This window comes from Vanellus vanellus (genome assembly GCF_965231255.1).
Source record: "Vanellus vanellus genome assembly, chromosome: 22".
Taxonomy (NCBI): domain Eukaryota; kingdom Metazoa; phylum Chordata; class Aves; order Charadriiformes; family Charadriidae; genus Vanellus; species Vanellus vanellus.
Window position 1 is genome coordinate 5,121,125 of NC_138927.1, and position 21,888 is coordinate 5,143,012.

The window sequence follows — 21,888 nt, forward strand, 5'->3', positions numbered from 1 at the left end:
GGAGGAAAGTCCCTAGTTGTCACTGGTCAGAGGATGAATGAGAAAATTCAGGGCTCCCCTTGGTATATTTTTACCTAAATGGGAAGCAGCTGCAGACAACTGCAGCACAGGGGGTGAAGGATTGGGGTTGAGAGGCAGCAGGTGTGAGGAGTTTAAACAGCCGGTGCAGCACATGGGAGGAGGCACACAGCTGGCTGCCTGGGAACGCCACCTCACCAAAAGATAGAGGCTGAGCTGCTCTTCCTACCAGCAGAAGTAAAATGGGGCATTTCTTTTCGACTTGCTTAAAATGTCACTGAATCCATGTATCGTAATCTCTCCAAAGGGATGTGCCTGGAACTGCTCAGTAACCTCCACCCGCCCGCAACGCCGTGACGGCACGTCTGCAGCAGCTGGCGCAGAACCGGGAAGGAGAGCCCGAGGTGCCGGAGGAGCCGATCTGCATGCACGGGTGGAAGCAGCAGCTGCAGCTGGGAGCAGCCAGGCAGCGCTCGCTGTCTCTCACCCCTTCATGGAGACAGTTCAGCCAGACAAACTCTTCATGCGGTGCAAAACCATCCTTGAGTCCTCACCTCCCTGCCCTGGCTCCTGCTGGCCCTTCCCAACTCCAACCTCCAGAGCTGCGTGAAGACAGTTCACTTTCTGTCTTTGAACCTTTATTACTACGGAATATCCAAAACAACAAAACCACAACACAGTTACAAAAGGAGTTCATGGAGAAATGTGAAGCAGCCTGTGTTTGAAATGCTCTGTGTCACCGTACTGAGTCAAATATAAAACAATGCATATTTATACATATATAAAATATAAAAGGAACAATACATCAGAAATGTATAAACAAGGGCTATGGAGGCCTTCGTGGTATTTACACCCAGAGATGCGGCAGGGTGGGGGGCATGGGAGCAGGCAGTGTCCGTTCAACAGTGACTTTTAAATGCATCTGTGAAAGTCTGTGGAGAGAAAGAAGCTCAGAGCTGTGCTCAGCCCTGCTGGAAATGCTGTGAAGGTTCTGCATGACTGGTGGTTTGGGAGAAAGCCAAAGCCGAGGGTTGGATCAGTCACGGGCCAAGGCAAACGGCGAGCAGCGGCAGTGCCCGGCCTCTGCCCAGGCTCTGACAGCCGTGTCAGCGTAGCTGCGCGTCCCCAGCTGTGAAACAGGAGGTCAGGCCCATTGCCAGAGGGAATAAAATAAAATAAAATAAAAAATAATAATAATAAACTCGACAGAGAGAAGTTCCATGTTCACATCGATAACAGATCTTCCAAGCAGTCTCCGGCCCGGCGAGGCCGAGGCCCTCCCCAGGGGCGGTGTATTCAAGTAAAGGCAACAAGTTGAGGCACTTGGCTGAGTTCTGTTGGGTCAAACTTGCCGGCTTTGAGAGAAGTCCCAGTAAGTGCTGCCTGTGGCTCTTTATAGCTCCTTGAGGATGATCTGGAACTTGTCCTCTGCTTCCACCATGTCCAGGAGAAAGGCCATGTGGTTGCTGTAGTGCTGGATGATGTTGTTGTCCATGTTCACCAGGATCCTACAGGAGAGGGAGAACGGCTGGGTCAGACGTGACACATCAAAAGGTTTGCAGAGCAGCTTAGCCAGGAGGGATGGACGTTACTGCACACTCAGGATTCCCAGTCATGAACTGGGAATAACATCACCGACAAAGCCTCGTGGCACAGGGGTAGCCCTCTCCAAAATGTCTCCACACAAAACTCTCATTAAAAATTGCCTTTACTGCCCTGTTATTGATCAGCATTGCTCTATCGCAGCCGCACTCCTCGCTGCCAGGCAGCGCCGGGAGTCGCAGCCCTGGGCAGGCAGACAAAGGCACTGCAGCATCCACCTTACGCAATTTGAGGGACTCAGACATGGTTAATTAATTAAAGCCACGATACAACACAAAGGAACATCCTACAGAGCTTTTCCCAATTGTACCCTCACCATGCCTAGGCCCAGCGTTTGCTACGTGGGCAAATTAATCTGGATTATGGCAGGGTGTGAATTTAGAGCAGAACTGCTCACTCCTCGCTTCTTGCCTGGGTGCTTTTGGGGGTGCGTTATCTGAACAAGCTAAGACTGCTTCGGGAGTAGATGGAAGTGGTTTGGAAGAGGACGGCTTTCTCCTATCCAGAATGCCCTCCCATGCAGACGTGCCCCGAGCATTGCCTGGGAGCCCTTTCTGCGAGGAACACACGCAGGCAGGCCGAGCGTGCAGCCAGCTGGGCCAGCCGGTGGCAAATTCCTCCCCGGGCTCTAGGGCACACCTCCAACCCCGCTGCAGATCACACAGCTTCTCTGACCTGGAATCAATTACATGGAGACACGGGGAGAAGGGAACATTTCAACAGCTGATTTAAACTTGAGGCTGCGGTTCTGTGCCAGCAAGAGCCCCTCATTACTGTAATGGAAGTAACGGGGCAGCTTTGCATCACCCCACTGTGTTCCCATAAATCAGATGTGAAATTTGTAACTGTTTGGAGGAAACAAAGAGAACAAATTATCTTTCTTTGCAGAAAGCACATCCCCTCCAGGTTCCTGCTGGGGTCATTAATGGGGCAATAGCATTAATTGTGCAATGCTTCATAAGCCAAAATTAAAAACAAGAAAAAGAAAAGGCTGAGCAACTCACAAATCTATCAGTTCAACAAGCACAAACACGGGGCCCCGGTGTCCCTCCAGGGAATGCCTTGGAGGTCAGTGCAGCCACTCCGGGTGCAGCGACTGGCTCCTGCCCATTTGCTCGGTGTGTATGGGCGGGCTCGTCACAGCCCTGGCCCAGCATGCCCAAATTTCAGAGGTGGAGGTGGGAGCTCTGTCCTCATCTCCAGTCTGTCCTGGTGTCAGCTTTGTCCCAGGGCTCAACACTGCGCTGCCATTCAGCAGCACACAAACCGCTTCACCAACAGGCTATGAATTCTGTCAGGGCACAGCTGGGGAAGGGCATCCCCCCCAGCGCAGGGGGAGGCTGAGACACAGGGTCTGACACCGTCCAGGGGTCTCCCCGGTGAATCGTAACCTTCATGGCTGCATCTCACCTCCTGCACTGGACAGGAGCAGCGCTGGGGCTGCCTGGGAGCGGGGGGCACAGATCCCCAGGCCCTGGATCTGGGGAGTACGGCCTCCGACAGGTGCCCTCAGAGACAGCGTGGATATCCCAGGGTGGACTGTCACAAAAAGCCTTGCGACAGAGCTGCTCCAATTATCGCTGGCTATCTTAGTGCGGGAAGCCAGAGAAGTCACCTGCACCTCTTGCTACCGTGCTTCCATCTGATTTCTCAACCACAAAAGATTCAAGGGAGTGTTGATTAGGAATCTGAGCCCTGTATTGTTTTTCTAGACCAAACCTCACCAAGATATGAAATTACTTATTATTGCTCTTGAGTCACCCTGAGACTAAGTTCATCTGAATGAGCTCATCACCTTAAGAAGGCCCATGGCTGATAGTAGGTCCTCACCTGCTGTAAATCCAGGTAGCCACTGAGCTTCACTAGTTTACACCAGATGAAGATCTGACCCTCAAGCTGTAATTACCAAGACAGGATTGTTTAGGGTGGAGCAGTAGGGTAAAATGATTCAAAGGAAAATTAAATCCTGGGGAGCAGAAAACAGTGTCCGACCCTGCCATCTAGTAGACTGGAGAAAATCTTGTATGTCCCCCACGCTTCAGCAATAACCGGTGGCATTGGTCATGTCCAGCTTTCATTAAACTAGGTGTCAATTTATTTATTTTTTAATCTAATTTCCAGGTGTTGCCTTTTCTTGTTATTAGATACCTCTTTGCTCCTCCATTTTGGGGAAGAAATGGAAAGGACATCTGCCTGTTTTCCCTCCCAATCATTATTAAACAACATTCACTACTTATCAGATCAAGTAATGAACAAAACCAAAGCAAAACAAAGTAGAGGTGGCCTCTCCCCTGAAGCAGTGCCATTTCCCGGTCCACCTGCAAACTCATCAGTCCTTGCAATCTCTCTTGCCATGTGGATGCTCAGTCAGCTGGTTCAGAAAACTCCATCCCAAGCTGGAGTTACGTGAGAGGAGCTGTTGGCTGATGACAGCCTGATGACCTGTGATGGCCATCACCACACCTGAGTTCTGGCTCAGTTCTGAAGCTGTAATAATGAACTGACCACCCCTGGCCTTGGCAGTTTTTCTTCGAGATCAGACTTGAGGCACTCTCTGACTGAAGGTGTATGGGACAACCCCTCTCTTGAGGCTGCCAGTGTTGCTCTTCTTTGGGGAGAAAATTTCCATTTCTGGGCCTAACGGATGAGCAGCATCTGACAGCACTGAGTTCAGAAACAGGTGGAAAAGCCTCCAGACTAATTCAGATACCTCACTATGGCCCATCCATCATCTCAAAATTAGGACCATATCTAAAAACCCTCCTAAATGGGGAAGGTTGCTCAGCTGTGGATTTAGAGGTGAGGGGTTTTAACAGCTTCCCAGTGCAGTGACACCACATCACAGCATGGAGGAGAAAGCACGGCCTCTGTCCCTCCCACCTTGCAGCTGCCTCCAAGCCTCACATTAGCTCTGTTCCCCTTGAAGCAAACAGGCTAAGTCCCACGGGGATCAAGTTATGGTGACACCAAATGAGTTGGAAGATCCCATCCAAAGAGCTTTAGGACCTTCTCACGTCGCTGTCACCAGAAAGCAAATGCAGAAGCAGAGCTTTGGACTAACCCTCAGCTCCCGTGGGCTCTGTTCCTTCATTTTGTTACGCAGAGGACCTCTTTGGGGGGCCGTGCTAGTGAGAACAGCAGGCCTGCACAACGCGGGCCCTGTCATCAGCCTTGCTTTTCTGCGTGTCCCTCCCCATGCTCAAACTCTGGACCGGGGCCAGGAACAACAATGAGTTCATCTCCCAGGCACTCACTGCTGCTTGCAAAGCCTGATTATATCTCGCTGGGTCTGCAAGAAGGGCTCTGGATTTGGCTTTATGAAAATAAGCTTGGGAGTTTATGAGTCGTTCCCTTTCCATCAGCTGAAGGGAGAACTCACTGCCAGAGATGGGGACGACCCATAGGGAGTTCTTAGTCCAGAAAACATTTCTGAAAGTAGCGCTTGGCTCCACATCAAGACCACTGTCCTCCACGGAAGACTCAGCAGCTGGTCCTCAGCTCATGCAAACTAGCACCGTTCCCTCTCAGCCATGGGGGAGATCCATATGGATCTGTCACTAATAAACACCACGTGGAAATCACTCAAGAAGTCATTTCACATTTACTGCAAACCTCACCTGTCACCCCCTGCAGAGCTACGCCTGTCTCCCAGCAGCACCTGACAAGTGTCTGAGGTGGGACGTGCATCTCTGTATTAGGGCTGCACGAGAGCCGCCAGTGCCCAGAAGGGACTGACCCATCACCTCCCAAAGCGAGTGTGAAGTTTCCTACTGACCTCCCTGGTCCAGGGATGGGACGGCAAAGCTGGGAACAGACACTCCCCTTTCAGATCTCCCCTCTTCTCCTCCTGGGCTGCCCATGCTCTTGTTTAGCAAGCACAGTCTCTTCCTGAGCTGGGGACATTTAGGCACTTGGTTTGGAGAAGCAAACATTTATACCTCTCTGATGGCAGTAAGATAAGTTCTCCGTAACCTCAGGCTGAGACACAAAGGATCACCCATTAAACTACCCAAACAGTTCCTCCTTCATCCAACTTCCTTCCCTTGGGAGACTTTACACTCCAAACAGATACAATACAAGCAAGCATTATCCCAAATCTTTAAAGCCCAGAAAGATCCAAGTTTTATATGCTCCAAATAGCACAGACTCACATGGCTTTACTTTTTATTATCTTGTTAAAATGCTATTTCAGCCTATGGCAGACTACCAAAGAGTTTTAGAGGCACAGCATAAAAGCAGATGACAGATTAGCTTACCCTCTTTTGCATTTTTTGTAGACTTTATAAATGCTTTCTTCAGGAAGCCCATATTTTTCTGAAATCTGCGAGAGAAAACATGGCAATTCTTTGTACTTGTAAAATGAAAATCCTATGATAAAAATCAAAGATAACCCTGAGCCAGGGCCATTCAGCAGCAAAGGATCCCCCCTCCCTTTTACTCAAGAAAAAAGGGCCAAAGCAATGATCTGACGGGGACAATTTGAACGTGTCTGTGTCTTGCAGTGGGCAGATGGGCAGGCTGCAGCTTGGTCTTGGTTCTCTGACAGCTCCTGCCAGGCCAGGAACCTTGGGGAATAATCTTCATTTTCTTTCTCTCATTGCCTGGCCTGTTTGGGGTGTGATCCTTCAGCCCGCTGGGCACAGAGCGCGCTGAGCTTTTCCTTTGCTGATGCATCCAAAAGCGAGAGAAACTACAGAAGGTGTTTGACTGTCTGCTGTGGATGCATCTCACTGTAGCTTTTGCAGGTTTTAGCTGTTCTGCAAAGCTTTCCTGCAGACCTCTCCTAGGCAAGTACAGTTACAGTCTTAGGATGACAGGAGTTTTGTAGTTTTTCACAAACATTTTCTGTAGAGGATTTTGATTCTTTGTGGTGAGGGATGGGGGAGGGAGAAGATGGCAAAGAATCCTCTGTGCTGACTCTATTTCTAAAAGTTTGTAAAACCAACAGAGCTTAAAGTGCAGCCATAAAGCCACCCCAAATCTGGAAGGTTTATTGTTTGTTTCCTTCCCAGCAATCTCCAAAGAGAGGTGGGTTATCAGAGATGCTGCTGATAATCATCACAGAAATATGTCTGTGTGCTCCTCAAACACAACGCAGGGAATTCCAGCAGGAGGCCAGAATTGGCTTCAGATCGCACATCTACCGCCTTGAGAATGGAAAGGGTGTTTTACAATGGAAAATATGAATGTGTTGTCACAAGAGGAGACTTATATTATGATCTGAACAAAACATCTTGCCATAAGGTGTGTTCTTCCCCACTGCAGCACTAACAACACACAGCCCATGCCAGAACCTGTGGGTAGATTTCACCTGCTACTCACAATTTCCATTTCCATTCTCAAGAGAAAGCAGACATGAGATATAAGCAGTCTTATAACCAGCTTCCTATATACCAAGAACCATTGCCCTTTTATCTGCAGTTTGTTCATGTGCCACAGTGTTTTGATGACACTTACAGCTGTCCTGAGGCCCTGGAGATCTGGTGTCTTCAACATGAGAGCATCAAACACTTCCTCTGACTCCCTCCGTACGTACAACAAGACTGAAAAAGACAAAGCGCAGCACTGAATCAGGGCTCTTTACAGCATGTTGACAGAGTGATGTGGCCTCATGTAATTTAAGATCCAAGGCTACTTGAATCAAGTGAGACACTATATTCAAGAAGAGTTCCCATCCCAGGGGTTACCTCTCTGAGGATCTTCTTCCTTGGTTTGCTTTGGAGGTATCGGGTCAAACTCGTCTGTGAATGAGGCACCGCTCCGTTTTAAGGGCAGCCTGAGCAAAAGGAATACAAAACTCTCAAGAAGACAGAACAATAGCAGCAGACAAAACAATTCCAGCAATTGAACTTTTGATTGAACAACCAATTACTCCAACAAACATCCAGCAATTAAATATTGTTTTTCTAATTATAGCAGCAGAGTGTCTACCAGAGTTGCAACTTCCTGCCTCGTGCATACAGGCATGTCAGTGAGTGCAAGCAGTGGTTTTGGCATCACACCATAAACAAAAGCCTTTTGCACCTTCATGTCATCATTTCTCTATTGATATCACTAGACAGTGGATCAAGCCTAGGGTAAATACTGGTTCTCCCCACTCTAGACACATTACAAGTGTGATTTCTACTTCATTCCAGTTTATTTTACAGCAGTATCTGCCTCTAATTACTTGAACCCTTCAGTGATAGTTCTGTGATCTTTTTTTTCCCCTCTTTCAAACATTGTCTCAATAAGAACAGCAGGACCAGACATATGTTGGAGTGGCTCACTGATAGGGAAAGATGTATCTGTGTTTCTGCATCCCTTGAGTCCATTCTACGCCAAAGTTTAACACATATTTTGACACTCAAAGCCATCAGGGAGACACTGTGCGGTGTTATTTTGCACCTGTAGATATGCACAGCCTATGTCAAACAAACATATACAGCCTATGGATATCAAACAACTGTGACACACCCAAAGGAACAGAGCAGCTGATGGATGGGAAATACAAACTGCTGCATCCTTACCTGTTTGCAGAGTTGGGAACAGCAGGAGGGAGCACCTTGAAATGGAAAGGAAACATCGATCTTTTAGTTTGCACGGTATCATTGTGTGCCAATGAAGCTGGGGGGAAGGCAACACGGGCACATTTTAAACATGATTTCCCTCCTCCCAGACCATCATTTTTCCTACACAATTAAACATCTGTATGTGTTTCTTAGATTAAATTAAACCTGATATAAAGAACCTATCTAGATTCTCCTCCTCTACCTAGAAAAGACCTGAACACATATGTAGCTAGACCCAAAAGCAGGTCAAATCTCATAACCTGCTGGGGTCAAGGACCGAGTTTCTCAGTGCGTTCTTTGGTTGTAAACCAGATTCTTCTAGTCCCTGGTTTTGACGCTGATGCATCAGTACAGCAGCCACTGCAAAAGGACGATACAGTATTGTCACAGATGGCTTCTTCCCCCTCTTTGACAAACTGAGACAGTTGTTTCTTTAGGGAACACTGATGAGCTCTGAAGGAGGCTGGATCTAGGTTTCCTCAGGCTGAAGGGGATAGAGGAGGGCAGAGGACAAGTGAGTGATGTCCCAGACAGGCAGGGACCGATACGGTCGCATTTTTCTGTAGTTCACTTTCTGCTGACATTTTTGCTCCAACTCCAGTCCTCTGTGGAAGCTACAGGTGATACCTGTAAACCACAGGAATATTTGGCTGGAAGGAACCTGGAAAGGTTATCTTGCCCATCACTGTTGCATGACTATCTAGGCCACTCCTGACAGCTACGTCTTCAAGTTCACCACATTTCCACCGAAGAATTGTGGTTTGGTTTTGGTTTTTTACATAACACAAGTCATGTCTGGGGGACTGATCAGTTTGGAAATGATGGCGGTGACAGATGAGGGCAATGAGTTGGTTGTTTTTTGAAGGGACTTACCGTGCCGCACCTCTGCAGGTTTGAAAAATGGACGTTGGGGATAAACAGGACTGGCTGGGTTTCGAGGTCAGTCTCTGGCCTCAGGAACGTGATTTCATTCCCTCTGAAGCCAGAGAGCAAACAGCCTTTCAGACCTACAGATGGAAAGTCCAGTTCATCTCAGTTCAGATGGCAGTTTAAAAGGCAACTACATGCAGAGAGGGGAAAGCACCTGCCCAAGGTCTGCCAACAGAAATATTAGAAAAAAGACAGGACCCTGCAGAACCAGGTCATCAGGGCTTGCCCCGTGCGGTCTCCCCTAGGGAAGGCTCCCACCGAGACCCCAAGACAATTCAGAAAGGTCAGTTAGTAGTAATAAAGGGCTTTGAGAGCCTTGGTAGGAGACCAGGCAAGGACCTGACTGACAAGCTATTTCTGAATGGTGCTGATTTCATCAGGCTTGGAAATACCCAGGGCCAGATCTTTGCGGAAGTTAACGGACAAGCCTACATGGATTTCAACACGCTTCGGATCAGGTAACAAACACTAGCACTGACCATTGTTATTGGAGTCCAGACATTTTCCTTTCCTTCTGAACTGTTTCCTTTCATCATCCCGCATTTTCCTCTCTGCTCCCTGTGGGGAAGATAAAGCAAAACTTAGGACATTGACAGTTTTAACATTGGCAAGAGAGGGTTTAGTAGCCATCTCTGGGACGTAAGCACATTAAGGTAAAGGCACCCTTTATTCAAAAACGCTCATCTCAGAGACCTTCTACAGGCCATCCAGAACTTTCTGATACTTATAAGTTAAAAAAAGAAAACAAAATTTGCCTTTAAAAATGGAAAATGCAGGCAAAAATAGCTTGAGAAATTTCTTCTTCAATGGAAAGATCTCTGAGGCTGGGGAAGAACCTCTTCTCTAAGGAGATTCTTATCTCTTCTGCTATTTAAAAACTTGTCAACAATAGAGTTTATTATGAGGCATAATCCCATGTAGGTCTGATACGGGAAAAACTTTCTAATAACTCTGTTCTACAAAGGCCTCGGCACTGCAGACATCCCCGCTGTCCTGTCTCGCTCAGCTGAGAGGGCTAACTCTCTCTGTTCCTCAGCCCTGACCTCTAGGCTGTTCTAGACTCTCAAAACCTTTCTGTTTTTTTCTCCTGGAGTCACTGGCCACCAGTTTAAAATTCCTCTTGGACAACGTGGTGGAAAAGCAATGTTTTACCTTATCACAGAATATCTTGATCTGGCAGACAGCGCGGTGCACCAGCTGGCTGGTTCCATTGCCATAGTCGTAAGTGTCTATCTGGAGGTTGAGCGGGACACCTTTCACTCCCTTCTGGGAGGAGAAGTCAGTGCTCAGGCAATTCACCCCAATAAATACCTGCAAATAGAAACAGAGGTTGATACAGCTTGTTGGTGCTGAAAACATTCTCAAACAGCAATGAGAGCAGTGAGTAGGAACAAAAGCAGCTCCTGAGACATCCTTCCAACCCTCCCAGCGTCAGCTAAGTACATGAGCTGTTGGCTTCCCACTGGAATGCAACCACCAGTCCTTCCTAGCCACAGTCTCCCCCCACACCTATTGCAGCTCTCCATCTCTTTATTAACACTTCGGCTATCCACTCCCATCAGCTCAGGCAAGCATCAGACAAGATGCAAAGTCTGCCTGGGGATGTTCTTGATGATATTTCTGATCTTTCATTTGAAGAAGGGACCCTCAGACAGTGGTGCCCTGGAGGAAGGGAGGCGGGCTAGACTACAGCTTCAGGAATTACAAATCATTGCTGCTAGTTAAATAAATATTCATCACACACTGGTCTCCTTTATCACTAGGATGGAGTTACCTCCAGTGGAAACTTTTGTAGAAAAGCTGAGCACAGATATAATCCACATTGTATCTCCAAATTACCAAAATATTTGTGTGACCTTGAAAATTCCTCTGGACTCTGGGGACAGATTTGCAGCTGGAGAAGCTCCCACAGCTCCCTCAGCAGGGCTTTGGCTGAGGATTTCAGCCCTGAAACCTAATGTCAGATCTAGTCAGTACCTATATATAGAAAAGAAAACCACTTAACTGTGGTGTGAAGTTTAATTGCAAGAAGAGAAGTAACAGGTGCTACAGACGACCCAAATACCTGACCCCTCCTGTCGCGGCTCCCAGCCCTCGCAGTTCTCTGAAGTCTCACCTTTACCTGCCCCAGGCCAGTGCATGTACAGAGTTTCTGCTAAGAGTTAAATCCAGTTTTCCTGAGGTGCCCCTGAGGGCTTGCCACATACCTGACATATTTCCATTTCTGACAACTTTGCCTTGAAGACATTTGTTAACCTCTTGGGTTGTAAAAGACCAAGGTCGCCTTTGGGCTAAAAGAAGGGCTTATTGAGATCCCAAAGCAAACCAGAGTTTTCCCAAGGTACCAGCTTCAGAGAGATGGGGTATTTATGCTTTTCTTTTTTGCTTAGTTACTTCATCTTTTTTTATATGCTCCTTTCAATCCACGCTAGATGCAAAGTGTTAATCAGAGACTCTGAAGAGATGCAGATGAAGCAGCAGAGCTAGAAAGATGTTAATAAAAGCTTTACAGATTTTAAGGTCAAAAGGGATCTTGTGACCTGCCTGGCTCCTTTCCACATCACACAAGCCACAGAAGGGTGGTCAGTCATTTCTGCATCAAAATGCTGCCTTGAAAGGAGGGTCTTTGTTCCCTAAGCTGTGGTTTATTTAAATAGGCTTCACTTACATGTGAGCAGAGCCCCGATCTAGGCTGCCTGCTCCAAAAGGCTTTCTTCAGAGTTAGCCATCAGCACTAAAAAAACATCTCTGAGTGATTCTCAGGTGTACTCAGTGTTTATTAGCTAATGGCAATGCTTAAACACACAGAGAAGCATGGTGTCCTTCCTCACTGTCCTGGCAGACAAACACTACCTGGGGCCACTGGAATGGAATTGTTTGGATTTTAAACTCTCCCTGTCTTTCAGCTGAGAAGTGTCGGGGGTGGGGTGGGGGGTGGGGAGTGGGCATGCCTCGGCCATCAGAAAGGAAACTACAGTTTTGCTGGGGAACAAGGCTTCCAACATCCCTTCCACAAGCAGTTTGTACCTTTGCTTCTTCGTGGATGTTCCACACAAAGGACAGTGCATTGTAGGCTAACTCCTCGATGTTCTGCACTGTGTTGAAGTTTTCTTTACAGTCAGCTGAAATGCAATGGAGAAGCAGTTTATACTCTGGCTGCAAAACTGGTTACATTCCCTAGGCTTTCCGCTCCCCAAAAGCCTGCCTCTCACTGACTCCAAGGCTAAAAGAAGCCTTGTAATGTAATAGAGGCCATCCTTCATACCACTGGATAAACCTTACTGTGCATATGTAAGGGATAGGCCAGAAATTACTCAAGGATGGTGACCCCTATTTGAGTAGTGACGTTATGCAAAGTCAACGTAGATGGCTTCTAAACTCAAACAACCGTGTGTCTCCCTCTGAGCTGCAAGGTGCTCAGTGAGGTGCTCAGCTGGACGGACAAGACCTCTGTCCAGCCCAGCACAACACCCTGTAAAGCCTGTGTGTTGGCAGTGGAGAAGGACGAGCAGTACCAAACCCTTTTCTAGCTCAGATTCCTAGACTCCGAGAGACCATAGGTCACATCTGTAAGAGCCAAAATAGTTTAGCAGTTTCTGTCTCTCTGACTGAGGCTCTTCTTTGATGTAATTTGGGCTCCTAGTGCATGTCCCTACACTTGGCAAACACCATCTTAAACCTCTGAGACCTCCTCAGCCAGAAAGGATCTGAAGCTAGCAGATCAACCTGCTCCTCCCCACTTTCCCCCAGGCCAGATTCTGGAGCTTTAACTTCGTTATTGTGTATTGGAAATGCAGTAAAATGGTGCTAGAAGTTATCAACCCCACCCAGCCATCGCAATCAGACAGCTCTGCTCATACCGACGTCAATGACTCTCTGCTTGGCCGTTGGCTGGCGGGAATGCCAGTGCTTCCAGAACTTCAGCTGCTCCGTCGGGATCTTTTCGTTGTCAAAAACAATCATCACAACACTCTGCAACACAGGGAGGATATCCCATATCAGTATACACAGCAGGCTAATGCTTGGTGCCCTCATTGCCCTTCCCATCCAGTGCACCCATGCAATGGCCAAGGGCAGCTTAGTGTCATTGTTGATGTTTTATTGCTGGGGAAACTGCGGCAGGCAAGGCAAGGGACTTGAACACAGTCATGCAGGCAGGCAGCGACAGAGCCAGGAGCAAAACCGAGATGCCCTGTATGCCCCCTAATTGCACTGCCCATGAGTTTCCACTGACTCCAAGGCATAGGAGGATCCTGTGCTGGGGGAACGTTAGCAGTGCTGCAATAAGTATTAGGCTGAGACAGCCTAAATGGTCTTTTTCTAGGCATTCTTGGTTTCAGGAATCCGCAAGTCTTGAGATGTCCAAAGTCTAGCCCTTAAATACTGCTAGGGGTTGGGGGACCAGGTTTCTTTCGCTGAGACTAAGCTCAGCTTAGTCTCGGGGGTGGCTCTGAGGCCTGGCCACGTATCCCAGAGCAAGACGGGGAACCTCTCTCCAGCTCAGAAGTCTTCCCACTAGGGCCCCCAGACAGCCATCAGCTACGGAGGCCTTTTGTGCATCCCTGACCTTACTGTGAAAGGTTTCAACTGCCAGGTAACATGAAGGCTGTTGCTGTGCATCAGAGGATTAGCTTGCTATGACTGAATCCATCCCATTCATCGCTTTAAGCCAACATGAGCCACAAAGCCATTACTCTTCATGTTCAGCTCTTTTCCCAGGCCAGTACAATTGCTGGATGTCTGATTACAGCATGTGTCAGCAAAATTGTCAGTTTGTCTCTTACCTTCACTTTATTTGAGGACAAATGTAAACATTTGCTGTCTCCAGCTGTCCGCAGTGTGATGGGGTAGAACTGTCCTTTGTTGAGGTAGGCCATGGGAGAGTCCCCAGATTTGATGTGAATGGCTTTGGGTGACCCCAGAGTGTATTCAAAGTCACTTGTATGGAACAAAGAGAGAATGATGAATAAGCACACGCTGCTGTTTCACTCCACAAGCAAAACAAGGAGACATGCAAGTCTCCATCCTTACAGGTTACAGGTTACAGACACTGCACACACAGGAGTCTCTGCCCTATTCCCCATCTCACACAGCCCTACAGCTATGATCGAGCACCTCCCAGCACAGCACATACTGATCCTCCCCAACACCCTGGCGAGCAGCAGTTCTTGGATATCCTCATTTTACCGTTTGGTTTTGGCTTTAAAAAAACCCGTACATTATTGTAACCAGTGTTTTTCTGTGGATGGCTACAGAACCATTGCACAATCAAAGGCCTAAACCAAACCAAACCAAAATAGGTACCTGTGATGAGACTTTTAAAACATCTTAAACTCAGATTCCTGTCTCCAAATTCACACCCATAAATGGCTGACCCAGGAAAACTGTGTCCTAATGGGTCCTATAGAAACATGAGGACCCACAGGACACTGACATCTGCTTGTTTATCCAGGTGCTTAAAAATGGACTTAGAAGCCCAGCTTGTTGCACTCTCAATCCTGTGGGCAGCAACTTTAGTCTTTACCGAAAAAATTTATAGTGTTACACAGAGGAAGGTGTCACTGTCGACAAGCAAATTTAAAAGAAGGACTGATTTTCAAGAAGCCCTGCTCTTGGGCATTCACCAGCATGTATGAGCATTCAAACCATGAGGCTATAGCTCAAGCTATTTTCTTCTGTGAGGAATCTGTGCAAATGACCACCTGTACAAAAGCCTTCACACAGACCCTTCAAGTGTCCTGGAGTTGAAGATCATCATGTTCCTATTTAGTCACCAACCCATCTCTTTTTCCTGCTCCACCTTCCCTGTGATGCCATATCTGAAGATAGGCTTGGCAACTCCTCTTATCTAGAGCCAGGAGCGCCAGAGAACTTTAGTGCACAAACAAACAGCTAACAGAAAGCCTCTCGCTCACAAACGCGAGCTGCTGTCTGTGTGAAAATCCCCACGTCTGACAGCTGAGTCACAGAGTCAGGTGACTCAGGAGGCAAATAAAAAGTAGGAGGTGGAATAATGTTACCTACTTGGAGGTTTGATGCGGTATCTAGAGCAGGAAAATTCTGCCTGAAAGAGGGGCAGAAAGGCGGAAGAAATCTCTCTCATTTTAGGAATGAGAGGCAGTGGCACCTTCTAAAATCAAGGTTAACTGACAGTGCTAAACCCAAAGTGAGAACCTAAACCTTAGATTAGGAGGAGGCTGCTTATCACCCTCATCAACTGTCATCCTCATTTTCTCTGTCATTTACCCCATTCCAAGTAGACTGTGGAAAGATGGTGTAGCCACCTAGATCTCTCTAGCACGGGAACCAAGCAGCGCTCCCTGGGAAGGGGCTGTAATGCACAGCAAACCCTCCCACAGGAAACCTCAGTGCCACATCATGCAGGTCAAGGTGCTGATGAGATGTGACCACAGCAGTGGAAGCAGTCGGCACTGGATTTACATCAGTTTGGCCAACAGAATACAGTCTGAACCACACATCTCTCAAGCTAAAAACATGAACTGGTATAACTCCATCTAGTAACTTGAATTTAAGATTGGGTTTGACTCCTTTTCGGCAAAACATTTCAAACCCTAATCCCTGCTGCCTACTACAAACACTAAAATTCATCATTGCTTTGTGTCTAAAAAGTCATGGAACAGCAACTTGCTCCTAAGACTCCAGGGGCACACCATTTTTCTCTGCAAAAGCACGACACTGAGGTGAGAAAAGGGGTGGAGTCCTTCCCAGGAGAAGGACACAGCCAAGTGCAATGGAAACCAAGACCATGGATTGGCAGTTACCTCTTAACACCCTCCGTAGCATAACTCTCGGGGCAAGGTGGCTCTGGCTGGGGTTTGAGGATATCACTGAAGAGCAGCGACTGTAGACAAGTGGAAACAAAACAGTCAGAAGTAGAATCTTTCATTGCTTCGTCCATCCACCTTCTCCCAGACATTACAACAGAGGCCATAGATAAATTATGAACCCTCATTTCGAAGCCTTATGCTACTTCCAAAACCAATGTAAAACTCCAACAATTCAATGGGAATGGCATCAAGCTTCTAATGCAAAAGCAAAGCTCCCACTGACTCCAGCATGAGCAAACCCCAAACGAGAGCCCGCCTCATGCAGTACCCCCTGGGCTGCAGTGCCAGCATGCACCCCACTAACGGCTCTGACCTCCTGGGGATCCTCTTTGAAAGTGCTGTCTGGCTGCCACCTCTGCTGTGGTGGGGCTACAGGGATGGTCTCGAAGAGGGAGTTCAATGAGCTGTTGTCGTATACATCCCCTGGAGGGACCATGTAGTTGTCTGGGGTGGCATCCAGCTTGCTAGTGCCTGGTGGAAGCATGGCTGGCTTGTGAGGAGTAGGGACGCCTTCAAGACTTAAGCCGTTCTTCTTCTGTGGCTCACAATATTCTTGGGTCATAGAAACATTTTCAGACAAGAGCTTCATGAGATGGGCTGAGCCATCAAAGGATGCGATCTCTGGGTCGTACTCCATTCCGTGGCAGTGCCTGGTGGAGAAAGGGTCCTGTCTCAAACCAGGGCAGAGGGTGGACAACCCCAGCAAGTTGTCACAGCAAGAAGCAAGTGCCTTGATGTGCTGCTGGGAAGAAAACTGCACAGTCTAGCTGCCAGGTGACCTTGAGTCAGCTGTGTACATCTCCTGCTTGATGCGGGAGATCTGACAGGCCCGTGGGTGATCTCCACCCACACACACACCTCTCAGTGCCATCAGCAAGAGCCAGAGGTGCTCAGCAGATAAGGGATGATCACATGGAATCAGAGAATACAGTTTAGACGTGGTTTGGGGCTGCAGATCCAGGGCCTACATCCATTTTTTCTTTATTTAGGCTATTAAACACTCAGAGAAGCAGGGATGATAAGAAAGATAACTGCTATGTGGTCTTTCCATCTTAGTCTTTTTAGGGATCATTGACACTGGAAGTTGATTTTTTTAAGACTTTTTTGTTGGTTTTTTTTTTTTGGTTGGTTGTTTTGTTTTGTTTTGTGTTGTTTTTTGCTTGTGTGTTTTTTTTAAGGAAAGCTGATTCTTGTACAAATTCACAAACTCCAGGAGTTTAGGAAGCAAAACTCCCAGAGAACATGAGATCAGTGAAAAATTGACAGGGCTGCAGTATTGGAAGTGAGGTATACGGCCCAGACTTCAGAGCAGAAAAGACTAACTATAGGAGCTATCAAGTGATAAAAACGTACAAAACCACACTCCTCTTGCACACAGAAACCACCCCTTTGTGCAGGATCCCAAGAAGTGGGATCCCTTCTGCAGCAGTGACTGTGACCCTGCTGACTCTGCAGCCCCAGCTGAGCTGGGAAAAGGTGGCTTATTGCCCCTGTTACCGTGCCCGGAAAACAAACCAACCCCCACATCAGCAACCCACACACCTCTTGGCAGCATGAGCTACCCCCAAGGGAAGTAAAGCTGAATGAGTAGCTCCCACCCACTATGCTTCAAGAGCTTCACCTTCAGGTATATAATGAGATTTCCATAGTTAATGAAACCCATACCACTATCCAGAATGCCATGGCTTTTCAGAGAGGAGAAAACAGCTTAACTCGGCTTACTTATGAAGAAGGAATGAAGCATCGTTCAAGAGGCTTATTCTGTCAACTAGTTAAAAACAGACAACCATAAAAGGTTGCCAAAGTACACAGCATCCAGGAAGGGGAACTGAACTCACAGTGGCAAATGAGCCATTAATTTAATAGTTAATTATCTGAAAACCTCAAAGGACAAATGGGATTCACTGGAAGAGAATCCCGGGAAACTGGAACAAGTGGAACAGAAATCCTTATCAACCTAGTAAATGGAAGAGGACTTGGTCATTCCCTTCTTGCTGCCAATGTTTAATCCCTTTCCCCTTTCCAATTGTCACAAAGTAGGAAATAAAGACAAATTCCTCAGTTGCTGCAAATCAGTGCAACTCCTCTGAACATAGCTAGACAGATCCTCAGTTGTGTAAATGGGTGTAGCTCAATTTATACCTGCTTGGGATCTGGCCTAAAGAATTTTAATATATGTCTCAGGGTTAATAACCTCCACTGTTGTTGGTAATAACACCGTGCTTTGATGTCTATTTTATGCAAGCTAAGAGACCCATCATGCATGCAAGCAGCTGCAGGAGAATTAGACAGCTATAGAGAGCAAAAAATGAAGCTAACCTCTTTCCTAGTTCATTGCGTCCCATCATACCAGATGGAAGAATCCTCTTCTCCTTTGGGACCTAGAACAAGGCAGAACAAAGAGTTTGTTTATTGTTAGATTTTATTAATGGAAAACAGAGGCAAAATTAGCCTTGTCTGTGTAGCAAGTGAAGTCTCATAGATAAAACACTGGGTGAAAAATAAACACCGGGTGAGGACACAGGAGACCTGGGCTTTCTTGCTGGTTCTGCCATGGATTCCCAAGGTAACCTTAGGCAAGCCACATCATTTTGTTCTGGGAAGGGCTTCCAAAAGCACCCAAGTGAATGGAAACATTAGTCCTATTGGCTTCAATTAGGCCTAAATCATATCGACATTTCTTGAAGCCCCATCTTACAGCAACACTGGAAAAATAAAGATGTTAGGGTCTGCAAGGCACTTAGCTATTCCAGCTCCATGTCTCTCAAAGCATTCCTGTTTCTTATGGGAAAGCTGTCAGGTAAAAAACCCAACCAGGCTGAGACTCAAGACACCCAGGTTCAAGGTTCAGTTTTCCACCCTGTCCTGGTTTGCCTCTACAGGATAATGGTGGTTTGTGCCTCAGTTTACCATCTGCGCACTGGGAATAACAGTGACACTCTATGCCTGGGGGTGTTATGACGTTCATTGCAAACAACATGGAAAGCTCAGGAGACGGGTACCCTCCTAAGGTGGCTGAGCACATATTTTACCTTCACGCTTCTCCTCTGGGACAAACTCCCCCAAGACACCCAGTGGCAATGGGGACGTACCATGTAGTAGTCATAGAGGAGGCTCAGGGCAGCCACGCTGTCATCATCTCCGTTCACCCTCATCATAGCTTTGGTGGCTGCGGTCAAGGGGTTCTCTAGGTAGGTTTTCCAGGCTTCGTCTTCATTGGTATAGGGGAATTTCTGAAAGTTCATGCTGTCATTCTTCATCAGACGCACAGATCTAAAACTGAGCCAGACAGAGGAAACGGAATGAAGAATACTAATTTTCCACGGCAATTTCCATGCCACCCAACTGAACACACGAAGGGCTTCCCGAAGGCACTGCTGGAATGGAGAAGGGATGCGTTCCTGGTCCTTAACTCCCAGTTCTGCCTGTAGCTATGTACAAAATGAGGCCAGAGTCTCTCTGGTGGGGCTGTGCTGAGAGGCAGATGAACCTCTGCTTCCCTCCTCCTGCCCCAGGGATGCAGAACACCATGACATCGTCTGCAACTGCTCCTTCCTCAGCAAACACACACTACCAGCCAGCCAGGTCATGTGTTGTCAAGGTGGGATGTTGTGTCAGTAACTTGAATGCAACATAATCGCAAGACTGCAAAATTTTTCCTTGAATTTAGAGTTAAAGGCCAGTGCAGCCCACAAATGTAAGTGATCACTCATTGTTCCGAGAACTTGACCTACCCAGAGGAAACCAAACCCCATCATTTTTCTTTGCTGTAGTTCATGGTTTTTAAATTTAGTTCCAATCTAACTTAGTTTTATTCAATCATTTGTATATGATTTTACTTAGAGGGAAGTAGACAGGTAGATCACAACACCCTCCCTTCCACTAAAAAATTCCTGACAAAGGTGAGGCTCATGGGACTACGTGAGCTGAGAAGCAACATACCAAAATAATGCCCTGCCTGTCCTCTCTTCTGGCACTTTCTCCAAGTCTCTCCATCTTATGCTAATAAACTGTCAGACACTTAATTACCCAAACATTGGTCATCTTTCCTTTTCCTCCAGCAAATCCTACTAGCAGCCAGCACAGAAGCACCTCTGCGCATTCCCTTGGTGCTCCGTGCTGCGGGTTCATCCCGCTCAGAGGAGAGGATGAATCAGCGGCCGTACTCCTGTCACGTCCTTCAGCCATGTGCGTATGGTGTCACCACAACAGCTCACAGTATTCATCATAATAAACAAGCTTTGCGGACAAAAACTACTTTTTCATCAAAATGGAAATGTCAGGAAGGGCAGACTGGGTTTTTTAAAAAAAAAACAACAACACTATAAGAAGAAATATTTCTTTACATCTCTAAAGTTCCCAAGAGCAGAACATTTTCAATTGCTGATTTTTTTTTTTATGGAAAGGCAAAGAAAATCTAGGAGAATTTAGGTAATGAATGCTACATTTTAATGGCATTTTTATAAGGAAGATGCTGTTTCCATTACGCTATTCTCCGTATGTTTATAAGAAGTCCTGGGCTAGACTTTCAAGTGAATCATTCAGAGAACAATAATTCCTCTTGAAAGGAGTCTGGCATCTCTGAAACTCCCAATTATTGCTAACCACGACAAATACTGCCAGCCTGTTTGGTGTGAGCTGCACATGCTGACAAGGTGAAAAATGAGGTGCTCAGTGGATGCTCCTCTGCTGGAAACTGGAAGGCTGTGGAGGTGGACCTTGGATGGGGTAAAAGATGCTGGTCCATCCTCCCTGGCAGTTCAACTAATACAGCTTCACTCCTACACATGCACTCCTTCACTCTCACACTGCCATGCCTCCAGCAGGGAATACGCCTATAAATCGTGCATGGATAGCTTTGGTGACGCTCCGGGATGTAACTCAAGAGCTCTCCTGGCTGAGCAGAGTGGCAGCCCTATAATGGTACACAGTCTCTCCCAGAGCAGCGCAAGGGCCATCAAGGGCTGCCTCTGCTGCCATTGTCACCTTTTTATTAAAGAATATGTTGCTTCCACAGACAGTCCCTCCACATCTGAGCTGCACAGCAGAGAAGCTGTGCTAGTGGCCTGAGGTACTCAATTCCCACTGGTTTCTACGCTCACGTGGCAGCAGGCGCCTGAGCTCAGGTTGGTACAGAGAGCGGCTGCTTCCACATTACGGTTCCGGCCACCGCCAGCTCCCATCACACGCCGGTATAAGAGAGATGCTGAGCTTGCTCCTCTTCTCCCTCACACGTCGGGATGATGCACTAACACCAGTTTCACCCCGCGCATGAAACTTCACCAGGTGTTTTGCGAGTTTCGTTGTCTTTAGCATTTCTCACGCAGCCCTCCCTCCCCTTCAGTGCCGCTGCTGTCTCCAAGGCGAGCAATCGGCATGACTCAGATTTCACTGCTGTCGACTTGGCGATGGGCTGTTCAGTCCTGTCTGGACAGGAATCCTCACCCGTTCTCAATCCCATCTTCTCAAGGAAGAATAGGCAGCAACAGAGCTTGCTCTCAGGGTGAGACTCAGCTCCTATCACTTGTAATCAACATAGATAAACACACCGTGGTAAGATGTAGCAACAAAGCACTCAGGAGCTTAAAAAAGCACAGATATTACAAGGAAAAAAAGCTTTGGAGCTTTCTTCTCCCTCACCCGAGCCCTCACCTGAAGCACTCCTTGTTGTATGACTCTGTTCTGCCTCCCTGCCTTGTCACCTTGGCATGGCACAACCACTGTATGCACAACAGGCTGATGTTTTAGCATTTACCACCTGGTGGGCAATCTGTAGGCAAAGGGAAGTTGGGGGGTGGGGGGCTTGAGATCTCAACCACTTGCAGCTGCATTCAGTTTATGAAGAATACCAGTTTGCGTCGGTCCCAGTGAGCTCACATTGATTCACCCAAGCTGAGGACTTGGACAAAAGTGGCATGATGGGCATCGCACATTTATTC

The 21,888-nt window shown here is 47.3% G+C and overlaps 1 protein-coding gene across 2 annotated transcripts in view; it reads right to left on the reverse strand.

Moving 5' to 3' along the window:
- Positions 1 to 1,411: 1,411 nt before the first annotated feature.
- Positions 1,412 to 21,888, reverse strand: part of GRHL3 (grainyhead like transcription factor 3) — a gene marked incomplete at its 3' end in the record, with an annotated part of 28,607 nt that continues 8,130 nt past the window's right edge. The window contains exons 1-15 of one of the 2 annotated variants that reach the window (XM_082494004.1): positions 19,042 to 19,224; positions 18,269 to 18,330; positions 16,263 to 16,599; positions 15,884 to 15,963; positions 13,886 to 14,039; positions 12,962 to 13,073; positions 12,129 to 12,223; positions 10,254 to 10,412; positions 9,581 to 9,659; positions 9,045 to 9,178; positions 8,130 to 8,164; positions 7,308 to 7,396; positions 7,078 to 7,163; positions 5,877 to 5,941; positions 1,412 to 1,526 (exon numbers count right to left, since the gene is read on the reverse strand). In XM_082494004.1, coding sequence (XP_082350130.1) covers positions 1,412 to 1,526; positions 5,877 to 5,941; positions 7,078 to 7,163; positions 7,308 to 7,396; positions 8,130 to 8,164; positions 9,045 to 9,178; positions 9,581 to 9,659; positions 10,254 to 10,412; positions 12,129 to 12,223; positions 12,962 to 13,073; positions 13,886 to 14,039; positions 15,884 to 15,963; positions 16,263 to 16,599; positions 18,269 to 18,330; positions 19,042 to 19,209 — 1,770 coding nt within the window. In that variant the 5' untranslated portion in view covers positions 19,210 to 19,224. Of the gene's footprint in view, positions 1,527 to 5,876; positions 5,942 to 7,077; positions 7,164 to 7,307; positions 7,397 to 8,129; positions 8,165 to 9,003; positions 9,179 to 9,580; positions 9,660 to 10,253; positions 10,413 to 12,128; positions 12,224 to 12,961; positions 13,074 to 13,885; positions 14,040 to 15,883; positions 15,964 to 16,262; positions 16,600 to 18,268; positions 18,331 to 19,041; positions 19,229 to 21,888 lie in introns of those variants that run through there. The other variant, XM_082494003.1, reaches the window with a different exon arrangement.